The following is a 19,448-nucleotide window of genomic DNA, read 5'->3' as shown; positions in this document are numbered from 1 at the left end:
TATTTTTTGTCCTCTGTGTTTATTGGTCCTTTGCGGTGTTTCCTGCGTCGCGTTTCTTAAAGTACTGATCCAATGACGCCTGCTTTTGCCGGCTTTTGGCAATCTGTCGGAAATGTCCGAGGCAGACGTCATCATAGTGAGCAATAGCCCGACTTGTCAACACTTTCTCCGGGTGATTCTTTTCCACAAATTCCGAGACTTCATGGAATTTCGCTAAAATGTCTTTAATTTGGGCTGTTGGAATGATGGCTGCGTCTTCCTCCTCCTCGTCTCTGAACTGCTCCTGCACAGCGGTGTGTTGCATCGCCTCCAATTCCTGCAGCTCCTTCGTGGACAGCTCCTCGTTGTGCTCCTGAATCAGCTCGTTGATGTCCTCCTCATCCACCTCAAGACCCATGCCCTGTCCCAGCGAAATAATTTGGTCAACTTCACTGTCCACCTCGAGCCCCTCAACATGTCGTGGGGCAACTGCATCAGGCCACAGCTTTGTCCAAGCTGCATTAAGGCTACGTGTGGTCACCTCCTGCCAGGCCATGTCGATCATCTTGAGGCAAACAACAATGTCGAAGTGCTCCTTCCAAAAGTCACGAAGAGTAAGCTGGGTGTTTTCAGTGATGTCAAAACATCTCCTGAACAGGTTTTTTGTGTAGAGTTTTTTGAAGTTAGCAATGACTTGTTGGTCCATGGGCTGGAGGATAGAGGTGGTGTTAGGTGGGAGGTACAGCACCTTAATAAACGAAAACTCCTCCAGGATATCATCTTCAAGGCCGGGCGGGTGGACAGGGGCATTATCAAGAATGAGGAGGCACTTGTAGGGGAGATTGTTCTCCTCTAGGTACCCCTTAACAGCAGGGCCAAAAACCAAATTAACCCATTCAACAAAATATTGTTGGGTGACCCAGGCCTTGGCATTTGCCCTCCATAGCACATTAAGTTTTTCTTTTATTATTTTGTGAGCCTTGAATGCTCTGGGATTTTCAGAGTGGTACACCAGCAGGGGCTTGATCTTGCAGTCCCCGCTGGCATTGGCGCAAAGGGCGAGCGTGAGGCGGTCCTTCATGGGCTTGTGGCCCGGCATTTTCTTCTCCTCCATTGTGATGAAGGTGCGGCGTGGCATCTTCTTCCAAAAAAGGCCCGTCTCATCACAATTAAAAACTTGCTGTGCACCGTAGTCCTCGTCGATCATCAATTGTGTGAATTTTTGCACAAATTCGGCGGCCGCTTCGTGGTCGGCGCTGGATGCCTCGCCATGGCGAACAACAGAGTGAAGTCCAGTCCTCCTTTTAAACTTCTCGAACCACCCACGCGATGCCTTAAACTCCGGGTGTGGTCCTTGTGCCGAATTTCCTTCGCCTGTGTCCTCCTTCGCTATGTCGGTAAAAATGGCGATTGCTTTTGCGCAAATTATGGCCTCCGTCACTGTGTCACCCGCGATCTCTTTGTCTTTTATCCACATGAGTAGCAACCTCTCCATCTCGTCGTTCACTGCTGACCGCCTCTTGGAAATTACAGAGAGGCCTTTGGAAGGAACCGTAGCTTTTAGGGCTTCCTTTTGTTTTATTATCGTGCTGATCGTTGATGTATTACGACCATATTCTTTTGCGAGATCGCTCAAACGCATCCCCTTTTCGTACCTTTCTAGTATCTCTTTCTTTGTTTCTATGGCCAGAAAAAGTCTCTTCCTCTTCTTATCTCCTGTTTTGGGGTCCATTGCGAATAACGTGGGTTCTCTCTCTCTCTCGCTGCATACACACGAACACGTAGCATGCCGGGATACACGTAGCATGCCGGGATACACGCATACGCAATGGGTTGCCGGGCAGATTTTAGGCGATAGCCAATGGCAGAGCAGCTACAAGTTTGTTTACGTTCGGGGAACTCTGGGAGCTCGAATAGCGCTATTCGCCGCTCCCAGAGTTCACCTCGTATCCTGAAATGCTTCCGTAACAAGAGGCAATATTTTCCCATTCAGAAACTTCGTAACCTGAAAATTTCGGATGTAGGGACATTCGTAAGTCGAGGTACCACTGTAGTTATGTTTGTGGTTGTGACAAAATGTGGAAAAGTTCTGAATACTTTTGCGAAGCCATTGTACATATGGATATTTCATTTGAAGTTATACAGTTTGTGAGTCGGAAAACACACAGTTTACATCGGTATTCTGGATACGACAGGCACATGTCCAGCTTGTGTCACGGTCCTAGAGTTTTGGACGTAGGGATCCAACCACGGGCTTGTCTGAGCAGAACTCCTTCCACCAGGATGGCCGCTCAAGCACCCGGCTGCCCTGCATAATCACAGACCACAGATTCCTGTAAAGCTGCAGAAGAGGAAGAATAAAACCAGGATTAGTCAAAGAATATTGACAATAAGCTCATATATCAAATAAACCATTACACTTGATGGCCAACCCACGCTGCCAAGCCAACAGCAGCGTGTGACGTCACCCACGGAGCAGTGGCAGAGCTCCAGGCGTCTCAACCCAACACCCTCATCACCATCTCTGGGGATGTCAAACATGTCAACATGGACAAAACCCCGACAGCCTTCACCCAGTATGTGGACCGTCCAACCTGGTAGGGGAAGACTTTGGACAAGCTGTATGCTGACATTAAGGATGCATACAGCTCTTCACCCCCCTGGGAAGATCAGCCTGGTCCACCTGGAACCCTGTTTTGAGTCCATGGAATGGGATGTACTCTGTAGGTGCGTTTACATGGACACATTTAACCCGGTTAAAATCCTGATCGGAATAAAAATGCTTCATGGACACACCTTAACCGGAATAGTCTAACCCAATCCAGCCTGATCCGGTCACAATTCTATCCCGATCGAGAAGGGTGGTTTATACCGATTTGTGACCCGGTCAGGGCGCATGAAAACACTTATTCCGATGTTTCGGTACAAGTCGTCCTTACTGCGCATGTCTGTGACGTCAGCTACACGCGCTGCTGCTATTCCCGGAAGCTAGTTGAAGCAGAGCGAGCGAAAAGCACGGCGGGCGGAAGACAGAACTGGTCAATATCTGAGACAAACATGTTGCCGGAGACATTAAAGGAGGAAACTAAAAGCGCAAACGGGGAAAACGAGCGAAATAACGCTGACGTTTCAGGCAGGAAAGCGCGGAGCGATGATTTGTTCACAGCGGAAGTTGCTACGCTACGCTTCTTCTTCTACCATTTCCGGTGCTTTTGGTCAAACTGCGCATGTCAGAATATTCTGTTCCGATCAAAAGTGTGATGCATGAACACGCAAATCCTAATCGGATCGGATTTTTAGGGTCCATGAACACGGCGCATCGGATCACAATTTTACTCTGAACTCTGATCGGAATAAAGAAATGTTGTCCGTGTAAACGCACCTAGTGAGTCACATGGAGACGACATCGACGGACTCACAGAGTGTAACAACGTCTGTGTGGACTCCAATGTCCCAACAAGGACTGTGAAGCGTCACCCAAACAACAAACCCTGGGTAACAACGGAGAGGGCATTCAGGGATGGCAATAGGGAAGAGCTGAAAGTGATGCAGGGGGAGCTGAAAATGTGAAAAAAGAGGCTGTACATGTACTGTATGTGCACATATATATGTACTTCAAACCCAATAAAAAAGATTTAAAGAAGAGAATAGTCTTCCTCCATGATGAGGCCATGGAGGAAGACTATTGGTCGGCCTTGAAGAAATTCTGGCAAATCGTCCGCTGCCTCGGAAGCGGAAAGCGGAGCAACTGACCTCGACTCGGGATATTGTCGGACGCTGGACAGAATACTTCGAGGGGTTTCCTCAATCCTGTTTCAACGTCTTAAAACAACGTAGTTGCGGTTAGCAGGCGCAACGCCTTCATATTCTTTTTTTACCTGTCCATCAGCATTGCCAATCGGCGAATTGAGAATGAAATCGGGAGGTGCGAGAACATCCACTAAGGCGACTGCATCATCCTTCAACTGCAAGAGAGAGAAAGGGAATAAGAAGATTTAGAATTAGAATAAGCTCTGAGGCAGCAGCACCTACGAGACACAAACTCATCACCCATCTTAAGAGAGAGAAGACGCCTCAAGAATACAGCGTCTGAGCAGCCGACTACATTTTCAGTTTGAAGGACATGTGGACCACTTTTGGACGTCTTTATGCCTTCAGTGTTGAGACATAAGTGTGGCTGGACTCTGGCTCGGATCAAAGTCCTGAGAATCTGGCCACAGTTTTGTAGAAATGGATCGGCCTACTGTTAGTCACACAGCAGCATGACCAGGAAAGTCTGGCTCTAATATATGAAGGGTCGACTTCTGAATGTTAAACTTTTCCTGTCAGGGGTCTCCAGAGCAAATAAACGTCCTCCACCTCACCCTGTCCTTTGCATCGTCCTCCCCAACACCAGCCACTCTCATGTCCTCCCTCACTACGTCCATGTCTCTTCTCCTGGGTCGTCCTCTAGTCCGGTTCCCTGGCAGCTCCATCCTCAGTATCCTTCTACCGATATAGTCCCTGTCTCTCCTCTGGACATGTCCAAACCATCAAAGTCTGGTTTCTCTGACCTTGTCTCCAAAACGTCTAACCTTCACTGTCCCTCATATTGTCTAATTTCTAATCCTGTCCAACCTGGTCACTCCCAAGGAGAACCTCAGCATCTTCATCTCCTCCTCTTCTAGCTCCGCCTCCTGTCTTTTCCTCAGAGCCACTGTCTCTAAGCCGTCCATCAGGCTGTCCTCACCACCGTCTCTAAGCCGTCCATCATGGCTGTCCACGCCACTGTCTTGTAGACCTGTCCCTTCGTCCTATCACAGAGCACACCTGATACTTTCCTCCCCCCGTTCCAGCCTGCCTGCACACCATTCTTCACCTCCTTTCCACATTCTCTCCATCACTCTGCTCTGTTGACCCGAGGTACCTGAAGTCCTCTCCCTTCTTTACGTCTATTCCTTGTAGCTTCACTGTCCCCCCTGGGACCTTCTCATGTACACACATGTACTCTGTCTTACTCCTGCTCACCTTCATTCCTCTCTTTTCTATATGAAGAGTACTGAATCTTAATCCAATGTTTCCAAGGCCTTCTATTCCACAATAGTATGAACAGGGGCACGCAGAGGGACATGGACATTGTCCCTACCTGGGAGCAGAGTGTGAGGATGGTCGTCTGGATCAACTCGGCAGGCTTTGCACCGCTGAAGTAATTCCCTGAACAGTAACAAAGCGTGTTAAATAATATTACATCTCATCTTGCATTTCCTCTCAAGCCATCACCGTTCTATAAATGCACTCTCCAGCCTCAGAGCTGCTCCTTGTCATCCAGGATAGAGGTTCTGATCAGAAACGCCGCCGCAGCTCAATTCATTTATTCATTTAATACCCCTCCCGAGACCGGGGTTATGTAATCACCAGTGTTGGTTTGTTTGTCCTTCTGTTAGGAAGATAGCTCAAACAGTCACGGAGAGATCTTGATGACATTTTCAGGAAATGTTTGAAATTTTACCAAATTTTGTTGCTGATCCAAAAGAGATCTTTACCCTCGCCGAAGGGGAGGCGAGGGTATTGCAATTGGGTCCGTTTGTTTGTTTGTATGTTTGTCTGTCCGAGCGCATAACTCAAAAACTAGTAACCCAATCGACTTGAAATTTTTACACAAGCAAGGTTCTGTCCATGGCTCGGTCCTCCACGAGAATGGCGTTGATCCGGATCTGGATCCAGATTCTAGAATGATTTTTACATCTGGAATTGTGCCTGTGCTGTAAACTGCCACTTTAAGAGGGAGGGACACGAATGGCATGATGGGAAAAAGAGTCCAGAAGGAGTCTTGTAGTACGTTCCGGAGCAGCAAGCTAGAGCAGGTTTGGCCCCTCTGATCCGGAAGCCCTGTTTACTGTCTCACAAGATCCAATAGTCTATTGGAGGCGGGGTCTGCAATCTCTGATTGTCGTTTTCTAGTTGATTATGGATCACTTTAAACTATTGCAGTAAATGGAGCTTCAAAATTTGCTCCTCGATAGTTCGGTTTATTATTGGCTGATGTTTATGGAATGTGACGCAGTCATGCAGGTCGGGGTATCGTATATATTGTTGTACATACCCTGGTACAGGTTGGCCATGTGGCTGCTGAGGCCCCACATTCCATACAAAGTACACAGCTTGCTGAGTACAGGTCTGAGACCAGCTGGCGTGTCCTGATCACAAACTAGCTCTTGAAACCTCTGGAGGCAGTTGGATTCAATGTAGGCCATGGCCAGGGAACGGCAGAAATATACCTGAACAAGCACACATATACGACACACACAAGAGCAGTGAGACAACACTACCACTGTTCAGATCCGATTAGAGCAGATCATGGGTGACAAGTAATGTTTAATAAAACAATGTCTACATTAATTCAGAAAAAAACAAAGAATGATTTGGGACAGTTGGTCTTAGATTTTTAAATGCCATTATGTCGGCGAAGTTATCTCACAGTGGGATGGACTTGCGGACCAACTTGCTGGTTACCCGGCCGAACGGTCTTCTTCCCTTAAACTAAATGTTTTGTGGTATTTGAAAAGGTCTTACACCTGATGTGAAGAGATTGTATAAACCTAAAAGATGCCAGTAGATTATAGTAATGAGATTCCCATGAGCTTCAGAAACAAAGTGTTTTAATAACCCTCCTAAGAATAGGAACAAAGCCTTAGAGAAAGGTGAAGTTAAAAAGAAACTGGTGATGCTCAATGACTATTTCACAGGGGACGTGATGCTTCATAGACTTGTATTCTTTATATAAACACTGGTAATATGTCCTCACTTTTACATCTAAAAACCATGGAAAAACATGACCTCTAAAAACAGGAAAAATATCTCTAATAACATTAAAAATATATATTTCTCATACATTTATCTCATTATTTCAGGAAAAGATTCAGTGAATGCAATAAGCCTCCGTAAAGGTAAAGCACAGAGCAGTGTCTTATTGTCACTTCTTCTTCTTCTTCTTACCTGGCTGTTGTTACGTGCCTCAAACTCATCCTCCCCAGAGGCCTTCTGCTGTTCCAGCCTCTTCTGGCACTCCACCAGCAGGAAACATACCAGCCACTTGTAGGCCGCCACTGGCACTGATTTAGGATGACATTTAAATAATGACTTGTACAAACGCACTGTAAAGCAAGGTTGGACCACAAAGTGTCTGACAGGAATGTAATCAGTCGTCATCGGTCACTGTCGCTGAGCTTCCAGACCTTATTACCCTCGCCGAGGGGGAGGCGAGGGTATTGCAATTGGGTGCGTTTGTCTGTTTGTCTGTCTGTCTGTTTGTCTGTCTGTCCGAGCGCATAACTCAAAAACTAGTAACCCAATCGACTCAAGATTTTTACACAAGCAAGGTTCTGTCCGTGGCTCGGTCCTCCCCGAGAATGGCGTTGATCCGGATCTGGATCCAGATTCTAGAATTATTTTTACATCTGGAATTGTGCCTGTGCTGTAAACTGTCACTTTAAGAGGGAGGGAAACAAATGGCATGATGGGAAAAAGAGTCCAGAAGGAGTCTTGTAGTACGTTCCGGAGCAGCAAGCTAGAGCAGGTTTGACCCCTCTGATCCGGAAGCCCTGTTTACTGTCTCACAAGATCCAATAGTCTATTGGAGGCGGGGTCTGCAATCTCTGATTGTCTTTCTAGTTCTCCTTTTTGTCACAGTGTAACCCAAAGTGTACATTTACTGCACCACATTTGTGTCACTAAACAGTACACTGTTGTGCTACACACGGTGTCAAATGAACACCTGAAGCTCAGCATCAGCACAGCCAACGCAGTCTGCCACTGCAATGCTTCATATACGGACGTTGCTCCAAACGAACCACAAATTCTAAACACGACCGCTTCACACACAAGAATATTCAATAAACTGAATGGAGATGAAAGCAGGACCAATGTTGGATTTTTCAGATATCCCTATTGTATCAAGCCAAAATTCTAGAATACCTGCTGGGTCCATACACTCGTCCATTGTTGTTGCTCGAAACCTGCTTTCCAAGATGTTGTGGAAATCATTTAGGAAGTCTACGGTGTGAAGAGGAGACTGAATCCGAATGGCACCTAAAAAGCACATAGCGATGAAAACATTCCTTCTCATAGAACAAGATGATGTTCCCCTCAGCAGTTAGGACATTAAATTGTCTTTGTGCATGGAGAGCTGACCTTGCTGCTTAGCATGGAGCCAGCTGACCAGATAGTTGCTGGTCTGCTGCAGCAGGACATTGTTGTCTCCCTCATAAGTGCAGTTTGGATCGTTGTCGTTCCGCAGCTCACCAAGTCGGTTCACTGGAGAGAAAACATGTTGGTACCGTGTTTTATGTGTGCACATTATGTACAATAATACCACTATTACGTATCACATGTACAGTATACATACATGTATGTGGCATATGCCCATTGTTAATGCGCTGTACAATTACCTCCGCTGAGGCAACGGTTATGTAATCACAATGTTTGTTAGCAAGATAACGCAAAAGGCCATTGACGGATCTTGATGAAATTTTCAGGAAATGTTTATTTTGGTGATGATCCAGAAGAGATCCTGGATTCTTGATCACTCTGAAATTATAGTTAACATTGCAGTCAATGGAGGTTAAAAATCTATTCCTTAATATCTTGGCTGATTATTGAGGAATGTTTATGGAGTTATGTAGGGTCTTTCCACCGAATTTCATCCGGATTGGATTTTCCCATTGGAGGCTTTATGCATTAATTTCACTCACCAAAAATCATGAAATGTCTTCTGGATCTGTGTCTGAGTAACAGACACAAAGGCCTATCTGTGACTACAGCACATGATAAGATGAGAAGCTACACTTGAGAGAAATGTAGTGTAATAAGAGCATTAATGTGAGACCAACCCTGCATTATAAGTCTCATGACAAGCATGCTAGAAAATACAACAATTTAGGCTAGTTAGTTTACAGTCAGGAATCTGTGTGTGTGTGTGTGTGTGTGGTGTTTATTCATATGTTTGTGACTGACTAGCCAAATATCCATGTCCGCCACAGGCCTCCCTACACTCCTGAATCCCCCTCTGTGCGGTCCAGGAGCCCAGTGCTTTACTGGAGCAGCTAATGGCATGGATCTCTCTGCCCAACTCAGCCTAGGAAACACAAAACAGATATACAACAGTTATGATTCATGCTCGATACAGACACACGTGCACCTCATATTTTACAGACTTGTCTGTCACTCTTGTCCTTCATCAGAAGTCCCATCTGGAATTCGATAAAGTTGAAGAAGATGGATTTGGAGAAGTTTCCCAGGGCATATGCTGCTGCCAGGTACGGGATCAGACGCCATTGCTTGAAACAACATATAAAACACTTGATGAATTTATGTAACCATTCATTAGCCAGACTGAAAATTAAGAGCTATGCTTTAGACATGCGCAGATTTGATAAGGTGCACGAGCTGTACCTGTAACTGGTACTCCAAAACAGGAATCTCTTCCATGTATTTGGGTCCAAACTGTCTTCTTGTGGCCGAGAAGCGGATGGCGATAGTCAGGGCCAGGCTCAGGTTGACCACAGCCATCCTGGTGATTGACAGCCTGCCGCCCGACAGGGCTCCTAGAGAAACCCCGAAACGCTTGTTGGGATCCTAGAGCACACAGGAGAGAAAGTGTGTGCTCTCTGGTACATAGATCAGTACACAAAAGAGAATTGAGCAGTTACCACTAACCTTGAATGGGGTAACATAGCAGCCATCAGGAGTAACATCTCCAGTCCTGTTCAGCAGATTTTCCCGAGGAATTCTCACATTATGAAACAAAGCAAACCTGAAAAAAAAACAATCATGAGAGCCAGGTCAGAAAAGTGACCTTCATTACTTTATATTTTACTGCTCGTAAAAACATTCAGTTGTTTTGTTGGCGAATATAAACTGACCGAATGTGAATTTCCTTTTCATCTTTATAGTTGATCGGGAATGGGCTCACCAAAAATGAAGTCAATCTAGTAACACCCATGGAAGGAGTTTGTTACAACACAAAGTGTGATATTTTATTTTTTTAAATAGCTAAAATCATGCGTGCCCAGTTTTGTGCACGTTATAATAAAGGAGCATGCCCACTTCAAGTGATCGTTGAACATGTTCCCGATATGACTTTTCCTATAAAGCAGTGTGGCCTAGTCTTTAACATGACTCTATCTCTTGTGATCCATCAGCTGTTTAAGAAGACAGGACGTCAACGCCTCGTCAATATAGAAGTTTCAATAAAGAAAAGTTGTGGTTGTTTTGCTGTTTGAGTGCAGCAGCTGTGGATTTCTACTGCGCCGGATGTTCTGTGTATGCCGGGCAATGTCCACTCAGCAGTCTGTAAAGTTTCACGTTACCTTTCATTACCTGCCCGGTTTATTGGAAAAGCAATGGAGCAGTTCCCCAAAACAAGCAAAGAGTCGAGAGACGAGCTGGAACTATGCAATGGAAATAGGGATAAAGGCTTTACCTTTTGACCGTGTGCTTTCCTAAGTCAGTCTGACACATCACTGACTCTTAAAGGGGACATTATGAAAAACTCACTTTTACAATGTTTCTACACTATTCTGGTGATTTTGGGTCCTTATCAACCCCAAAACAGCTAAATAAACCATCCAGCCAATCCTTTGTAGTTTGGGTCGGTCTGTAATCCCCTCCTGAAACACGTCTGGAAGAAATCGCTCCCCTTCTGACCCTCACCTGTGGTCACAGGCTTTGGGTAGTGACCGAAAGAACAAGGTCGCGGGTACAAGCGGCTGAAATGAGCTTCCTCCATCGGGTGACAGTGGGAGGCTCCGAAGGGAGTGCGAGCACATTTAAAATGTGGCACTGGTGTAAATACTGCTGAACAGGAAGTAGTGTTGTTGTTGTTTATTAAAGTCTCTTTTGTATAAATATAATAAAACTGTCCAGAAAGGCCCTGTATGAACCAACTCACAAAATGTCAGTGAAGTAAATACAACTTCGAAATAATCACGAACCTCCTCATCGACCAAAAAGAAATGTTGAACGATGTGAGATGTGTGAGTTCTCAGTAAACAATAAAAGTGATGTCCAGTACCTTGTTTGAGTGATTTATTTCCACACAGGAGTGATAATGGTGGCGCAGGAGCGGTCTGATAACTATAAGCAGCTAAAACGGTAGAGTTTGAGTCACGGTACGAAGAAGAAAGCAACTGTGTCTGTTATTCAAAACGATTACCGGTATGTAAAATCACAGAGCTGAAGAGTTTAGTGCTACCGAAGCAGAGCGACAGCTGCCGTTCAACCCGGGTGTCGGTGTCAATCCCGGCGTGTGTCACCAAAATCTGATGGTTTTGGGTTCGTATTCAGGTTCGGGTTTGGACGGATATAGTGAGCCTGACTGGGATTTGTCAGACGAGCGGTTCCCGTCTGGATCACCGAGGAGCAGCCCTTGCACAGCTGATTTATTGTTAAATAAATGTGTTACCACAGCATCAAAAGCTCTTTTTCAGTGTTGTTTTTATTGTTATCTAGAAGTAAACAACTGTCACTACAGCAATAAATATTAGAGATAAAGTCATCGATCAGCTAGAAATGTTTCTCTAAACAAAAAGCTAGTTTTCTGTTGGAAACTGCTGATTGTGCTGAAATCTGCCTCTCTTCCATTAACTCTAGAACGTAAAACAGCAGGAACATGCCTTTTTTTCCTGATGAAAGATGAGACTTTGATCTTTCATTCGGTCTCTGCATAGTTATAGTATATAATATTCTGTGCGTCTTGAAATTTACGGCAAAATGAGCGAAAACCACCGGTACTGAAGGTACGGCATCGGCTGGTACCGAGTGAGTTAACATTACTTAAAGGGGCAAAGAAAATGTTAAAATGTTCCTTTGATGTAAAATACCCATTATCCAGTCCATTCTGGCCCAGCTTCTTGCCCATGTCTCCAACAAGCACTCCAGGTAGAGCCAGTAAGTTCTTGGGATCTCTCACCTGCAACGTAATGGTTGCAACATTTAATCAATGTGCAAACTGTCTTCTGATCTTTTCATTCGTTGCTTGCCTTTAATACCCGGTCGGCGTGTTACATGATGAGATTAGAGATTTAAAAGGCAAGTTTGGAGAACGCTTATCAAACGATGAGCGACGTCCAGCGGGACAATGGCAAACTAAACCCCTCCTTCTCGACTGTTTCAGGCGAAATGGAGATGATTGAAAAAGAAACGGTTTTAGAGTGTTTTTTGTTTTGGGGGGCCTTCAATTTTACTCACGGATAATTATATTAACTCTTACCCAGGGTTATAATAGTTTTGGATTTTTAATTATAGTTTAGTTTTAGTTAGTTTTGAATTTGTTTTCTCTAATTCAGTTAGTTTTAGTTAGTTTTTAGAGTGGATTTGTTAGTTTTTATTAGTTTTAGTTTTGTTTTTATTCGTTTAATTTAGTTTTTATTAGTTTTAGTTTTTCATACTTTGTGTTATTTGTCAGACGCAGGATTAAAAAATAATAAAATAATACAACTCAACAAAAGATAACATAAAATAATTTATTCAGTTATTTTAAACAACCAACCGTAACAGTCCGCAGCATAGCTGCTAACGTGCTACAATCTCGCAGTTAGCTTTCTTGTTTCTCTCCGTCGTAATAAACACATCCCACATGGGGCTGGAGCGCTCGGCGTTTCCTGCCGGCTTCCATCGCTAGTGACGTCACCAACCCGAGTCTCAACGAGCAGTGACGGGAACAGCCGGATGGAGCCGCTGGCTCACGTAAAACTCCTCGAGCAAAATAAATCAATTTCAAAAACGATAAAGACGAAAACGAAGGGATTAGTGTCTTTAATTTTTATTAGTTTTAGTTAGTTTTGTGAACGGACAATACCGTTTTAGTTAGTTTTAGTTTTCTCTTTTAATTTTAGTTTTTATTTAGTTCAGTTAACGAAAATGTTTTTTCAATTCTAGTTTTCGTTTTTTCGTTAGTTTTCGTTAACTATAATAACCCTGCTCTTACCTCATGCATAATGTATCCTTCAAAGTAGTGATTTAATATTTAAAGATAGAGCATTAACTTTGTCTTAAAGTTAAAGGAAAAGAAATGTATCATTCATAGACGTCATTTTCCATTTAACTTTTGAATCATTAAATTTGACGTAAGAAATGAACTCATTTCTTTCACAGACAGTTTAACTTCGGTGAGGAGACTTACCGGGACGATGAAGGAGTGCAGGCCATGACACACCTGGTCCGGCGTGTAGAGCTGAGCGAACACCACAGCATGTGTTGCAGTCTTACCCAGGTTCCCCACCCAGAACTTAGCAGCCTCAAAGTCCGGGGAGTCGATCACAAACTCCTAGGAAGGAGAAGTTGGTGATTCGCTCAGTTTTTTGATCGATCAAATGAAAGTTTGAAAACCAAAACACTGCTAGCAAAGTGAGCTCGAATGATTGAGAAATATTTGCATAGTCATTTAAATTAGGTGCATTTTATGAGCAGGAATAATAATACAAATATATAAAATTAAAAATAAAACTTGGAGAGGAAAAAAGACACAACCTTTAACTAAATTCATGTTTATTTATATAGAATCAGGTCATAACAGAACGTTATCTAACACAGGTGTAGCAGGGAAAGACAGAACCCCTCCACAAGAACAAGCACTTTGGCGACTGATGGAAGGAAAAACTTTCCATTAACAGGCAGAAACTTTGAACAGAACCCAAGACTCATTGTCATTGTGCATTTCATACAAACTCATTTTTGTGCGCTGACCTGGGTGGTGGGGTCATACGTTGCTGTGGTCCTCATGGCTCTAGTGTTGCTGCCGTGGCTCAGCTCAGTCAATGCAAAGCAACCAAAGGTCTATAAACAGATAAACAGTTTGACATTGTGAGTTCATGGAGATGACTGTACTGCCCCTAAATGTAGTCCTGTGCAGATGACTGCAAATATGTCGATTGCAAATGTCTGTAATTGATCTCTATGTGCGCCCCCTCACTTCCTCCCACGATTGGGCCCAATCGCGTGCTTGCAGAGTCGATCGGAATCAGGCGTTACCTCCGGATCGGGACTCGGATATATATGGATAGTTATTTCAGATCTGAAGTTACGCGTTGGAACAGAGTGAGCCCTCTCGGCATGACATCACTTCCTGTGACACTATTGGTTGAATGCTGTCAACCGGGGAAAAACGCAGAAGCAGCTTGAAGCTAGTCGCACGAATATGTCTGCGGTGTGGAAGTATTTGAAGTCGATGACAAAAACCTTTGCGATTGAAGTGCCGTTCATTTTATTTTATTTTTTCCGAACTTGTCTGCATTTGTGCTCGACTGTGACAACATACATAACGTCAGTCAGTGCTAGCGTTCTAAACCTGTTTTGTTTTCAATGACATGCTCGTGGAATCGATATCACAATATCTGGAAAAACACGCGTTTCTCAGGTGCCTCATCGGAATAAAGGCGAGGCAGAAAGGCTGGAAGATGTCTTTCCAACAAAACAGGAAAAGTCACAGTATTTGACATTTCCTGTTGTAACTAGTCCAAGTCCAAAGTGAAAAAAAATATTTTATTTATTACTTGAATGTTCGAGCTACGCCACAGAAGTGCTCTGTTTAAGAGTTAAATGTTGAAATAAGACGAATAGAGTAAAAAATAAGGGACATCCTGGATCCGTTTCTTCACTCCTCTTTAAACATTTTTTTTATATACGATAGAAGTATCGGATCGGTACTCGGTATCGATTCAAAATCAAATGTCTCGGACACAAATAAAACCACTGATACACTGTAAAGTTACAGTCAGGATAGAGCTATGATGATTTACCGTCATGTCTTCACAGTTCAAAACATGTTTTCTGTGTCTCTCTGATCCTGTGTTTGCCACAGTCGCACCAAACATCTGAAAGGGAAGATGATGTCAGCATCTTTTACAGGAACGCACCAGTGAATGTAAAGATGGCTACAGCAATGCTAACACGCTAATAGTGAATAATGTCTGAAAAATCCGCCTCAGTTCAATTAGAAAGGAAAGCAGATTCATATCAAACAGTGGTCTCAAAATGTATTGCCTCTTCTTTTGTGAGTATCTCAACCTAAACTGTGCGGAATCTTTTAAAGTTTATTAGAAAAACTTGAGTAAACACAAAATACGACATTTTGATTTTGTTTGTGTTACTTTAGAGGAGGGATTGCACCAGGGATTATCTCTGAGCACATTTTTGTTTGTCATAGTGATGGACAGATCATCCCTTTTCATATGGGGGGATTATTGTACTGTAAAACCTTCTATCTCATTAACTAAAATTATTGTTTAAAACTTATATTTTGTGTCAACTCAAGTTGTGTTTTGTCCGCGTTGAATTTAGATTTAAGATCTGACACAGTTTAGTATGACAGACACACACACACACACACACAAACAGGTGAGGATCTCGTACTTTCAACCACTCACCCCTTTGTTGAGAAAGTACTTTGCGGAAACGCTCCAGTCATACATGCCCAGACAATCATTGAGCACCACAGATTTCCAGGGGTTGGAAATCAACTCTTCATTTGTCAAGAAGCAATAGCGGAGGAGTTGTTTCACCCTGTGGATTTTCATAAGAAGGTAAATTAATTGCTGTGAGGATGAATTAACAATGAATGAAACTTTCTTCTATGTTGATAAAACGGTACCTGAGGAAGGTTAGTTCTCTCATCTTCTCAAGAGGGATGTCTTCACCAGGATGACGAGCAAACAGTGCATCATTTTCGAGTGTCTTGAACACATGTTGCTGTAGGATGAAAGAAACAATACACTGGATATGTAGAGGGAAATACTAGAGGGATTCAAAGAGGTTCCTTTATTGCTGAGATTATGCAAAGGGATACGGTACTTTTCTTTCCCGGTCCTGCTGAAAGTTTCTTTATAAAGTAAGTAGAATTCTGAATCAGGTCAGTGATCGATTGATTACCTCTGCCAAAGACAAGTTCCCATCATATTTCCTCTATGCAGACATTTGCCACGGCTGTGAAAACTGACAACCAATAACACATGATGCTTTGCTTTCTACCTCAACTTGACACGTGTGATTCAGTGTACTGGTACTAGAAAGCCCTGGCAGTACAAGCATTTCAAATGAGGATAAGGTTAGGGTTAGTGAACGGGCAAGAGAAGGAGACAATATGCATTACATTACACATTTAAATCGTGCCAGAGGATCCTGAACTCAATTCTAAGCATGTGTCACTAAAACGACAAATATTAGAGTCAAAGTCTAGAAATGTTTCTCTGCACAAGAAGATGGTTTTCTCTGGGTTTTTTGTTGGAAACTGGTCATTTCTGCCTCTGTTCAATGGTCAGTAACTCTAGAACGGCTGGTACTCAGCGTATGGCTATGAGTGATCCCGCTACAAAAAAAACAGACCCACAGAATTCAATCACTACCGCCCCATAGCCCTAACACCCATAATAATGAAGTGCTGGTGAATATCATCCTTCCATTTGTCACCCCACAGCTGGATCCCCACAGAGGATGCTGTGGCCTGCCTGCTACACCTTCTCCTACAGCACCTGGACTCCCCAGGTAACTTTGCCAGGATACTCTTTGTGGACTTTAGTTCCGCCTTCAACACCCGACAGAAACACCTGCTGATCCGGAAACTACACCAACTCAACACGCCTCCCCATCTGATCCACCTGATCCACAACTTCCTCACCGACAGACTGCAAGCAGTAAGGGTGGGTACAACCACATCTGTACCATTAATACTGGGGTGCCACAGGGATGTGTACTGAGCCCCTTCCTGTACATCCTCAATGACTGCCTCAGCATCTCATCCACCACATCATATCTCAAATACTCAGACGATGCAGCCATCCTTGCACTTCTCTCAGACAACAAGTCAACCCCTGTACACAAGGTTGTGGGTACAAGCGGCATGCAGTTGTCTACAAATAAGTAACCAGGATACAGATTTATTCATATTTAAAAAGGAATATTTAATACCTTGAATGAATGCAATTCCTCTCCCTCTATGAAAACCAGCATATCCTTCCAATTGAAAGAGGCCTTTTTTCTGTACAAATCCAGAGGACCAGTGGGAAGGTCAGCCATCTTATGGTCCATCTTCTTGCATTCAGACTGAGGGTTCCTTGAGAAAAAGAACATAATATTTATCTTTTTCGAGCGACGCACGTTTTCCAGAGGATGAAGGAGTCGTCGTCTGTTTTTGACGTCCAGGCACTGAGCTCTGACGTCACTTCTGAGTATGGAGCAGCAGACATTGCTGCACTGGCAGAGAAGTGTGAGGCTGTTCTGCAGAACCCACATTCTGGAGGTCATTAAAGTGTGAGGCTGTTCTGCAGAAGCCACATTCTGGAGGTCATTACTGTGAGGCTGTTCTGCAGAACCCACATTCTGGAGTCATTAAAGTGAGGCTGTTCTGCAGAACCCACATTCTGGAGGTCATTAAAGTGAGGCTGTTCTTCAGAACCCACATTCTGGAGGTCATTACTAGTGAATGTGTTGAATTCAAGTCCATAATGAGGCTAGAACTTAAACACGGATCAATCAGCACCTTCTCAGACGTGGTTCTGCAGCACTAAAATCTAGGAGCTCAAACATCTCAGCTGTTTGTGCTGCATCTCAAGCATCCAGAGCAGAATGAGAAAGAGAACTTAGTTCAATGAAGCGTATTAAAATAGCATCCAGAAATGCTCCTGAAGTGTTTGGAGCAGCCGATGCATAAAGTCAAAGCTGCAGGCAGACGAGGACGTCAACCTGGACAATGTGTCCAACCGTCAACGTGAGAAGGACACAGGACAAATGAGGTTATATGCTGTATTTTGGAGACGAGTAGTTCCACATGAATGAATGAATCAATTTTATTTTCGAACATGTATAAAAATATGTAAGTATTTGTACATACAAAAGAAAAATACTGGGCATTCCTCCCAATGATGCCCCTCCAGGCCTCACTGCCACTCCCAACGTGAGCAATGAAGTCCCCCAATGGAAGGAGAAAATACCCAGAAGGAGCACTCTCCAGTACCCCCTCCAAGGACTCCCAAAAGGGTGGATACTCTGAGATGCTGTTTGGACCATGGGCACAAACAACAGTCAGGATCCCCCCCCCCCACCCGAAGGCGGAGGGCGGCTACCCTCTCGTTGTAAACTCCTACAGGCACCGAGCCAGGCAGCCGATAAGGACAAGGCTTAGTGTGCGCTCGCAGAACAGATTTTATGTGTGGAGCTAGAGCTGGGCGATAAATCGAACACGCTCGATATATAGAGGTTGTTTTCTGAAATGTGTGAAATGATCATATTGCTATGATTAGTTAGTTATTACATTCGTTAATGTAAATGTTTTAACGCATTGCTAGGTATTTCCCTTTGGAGTGTTACCCCCCCCATTCTCTCCCGGTGCACCTCTCATGGCAACCAATCAGCACACTCCCCTGCCCATCAAGAAATGTGTCCCGCGCGTGCGCACGCGAGTTTGTGTGTTAAGAGAGAACATGGAGAGAGCGGAAAAAAGTTACGACCCCAGCGAGTTTACGAGTTACTAAGGCGTTCACTTAAGATGGAAACAAGGTTCGAGTTGGGCCAAGTCTGATTGTATTACACCTGTTGGTAATAAAACGATTTAATTCCTGTACTTAAGTATTTTCGACAGCAAATACTTCTTTACTTTTACTGAAGTAAATTTTTAGCAACTTTTACTTTTATTTGAGTAGTATTTGACAAGTAGTACCTGTACGTTTACTCAAGTAATTAAGTTAAGTACGTCGACCACCACCCTTTACACTATATCCAGTTATTTTCATGTTACTTGATTCAGAATATATGTTCTATTTTTATTCCACTATCTTATTCCCCCATAAGAACTAACTCCAGTTGAAATAAACACCTGTTTCATTCAAAGCGAAGTGAACCTTTGTAGTCTGGAGCAGAGTCCAGAGGTTCACCTAAGCAGCGTAACGATGACGTCACAGCGATTCCGTCAGAAGCCACATTCTTTTCTCGGCGGAAGTACGGCGGAAGCGCTTGTAGTTGAGTGTGAAGTTAGATCAAGGACGGACCTGAGACGCGCTGACGTCTTTAAAGACTTTCTATCAATGCGTCGTGTCTTACCCCGGAAATAAAGTGTCCTTCCTCGCTCCGCGGTGTCCCCTCTTCAGCGGATGTCCTCGAATAGCGTCCGGTGCATGAATGATTTACGTAAATATGTGTCCAAGTCCAAGAGTCATGTGCGGATTGATACTGAAATCAATATCTCCGATACCAGATTTTACACTCTAAATCGATTCAAAGATCAATCATAAAGATACTTCCATCGTTGCAGGTGATGTACGGGACCGTGTATATCATGAACACGGTGGAAACAAGCTAAACTATTGGGATCGTGTCCAATCGATACGCGAGTGGAGAGAACTACTTCTTCTTCCGCCATGGTAAATGCGTACTTTGGCACGCGTCCCAGGCCACGTACACCTGACGTACACACGGAGCCGGGGGGGTTTTAAAAAACGAATGTC

At 43.9% G+C, this 19,448-nt stretch overlaps 2 protein-coding genes across 2 annotated transcripts; both read right to left on the bottom strand.

The window, feature by feature from the left end:
- Positions 1-19: 19 nt before the first annotated feature.
- Positions 20-1,711, bottom strand: LOC137915597 (tigger transposable element-derived protein 1-like). The gene has a single exon (XM_068758792.1). It carries the CDS (start codon positions 1,709-1,711, stop codon positions 20-22), a length of 1,692 nt encoding a protein of 563 aa, XP_068614893.1.
- A 489-nt stretch (positions 1,712-2,200) lies between these two features.
- LOC137915593 (peroxisomal acyl-coenzyme A oxidase 3-like) lies at positions 2,201-17,037 on the bottom strand. The gene is made up of 18 exons (XM_068758787.1): positions 16,918-17,037; positions 15,605-15,702; positions 15,381-15,516; positions 14,754-14,828; positions 13,702-13,791; positions 13,139-13,282; positions 11,838-11,926; positions 9,673-9,769; positions 9,409-9,591; positions 9,171-9,293; positions 8,971-9,091; positions 8,149-8,271; positions 7,933-8,046; positions 6,955-7,070; positions 6,062-6,236; positions 5,105-5,172; positions 3,858-3,944; positions 2,201-2,320 (listed from the first exon to the last, which is right to left on the bottom strand). The coding sequence occupies exons 1-18, from the start codon at positions 17,035-17,037 to the stop codon at positions 2,201-2,203; spliced, it is 2,079 nt and encodes a 692-aa protein (XP_068614888.1).
- Positions 17,038-19,448: the final 2,411 nt, after the last annotated feature.

Source organism: Brachionichthys hirsutus, unplaced genomic scaffold (assembly GCF_040956055.1).
Source record: "Brachionichthys hirsutus isolate HB-005 unplaced genomic scaffold, CSIRO-AGI_Bhir_v1 contig_1181, whole genome shotgun sequence".
NCBI lineage: Eukaryota > Metazoa > Chordata > Actinopteri > Lophiiformes > Brachionichthyidae > Brachionichthys > Brachionichthys hirsutus.
This window is presented reverse-complemented; position numbering and strand designations above follow the sequence as displayed.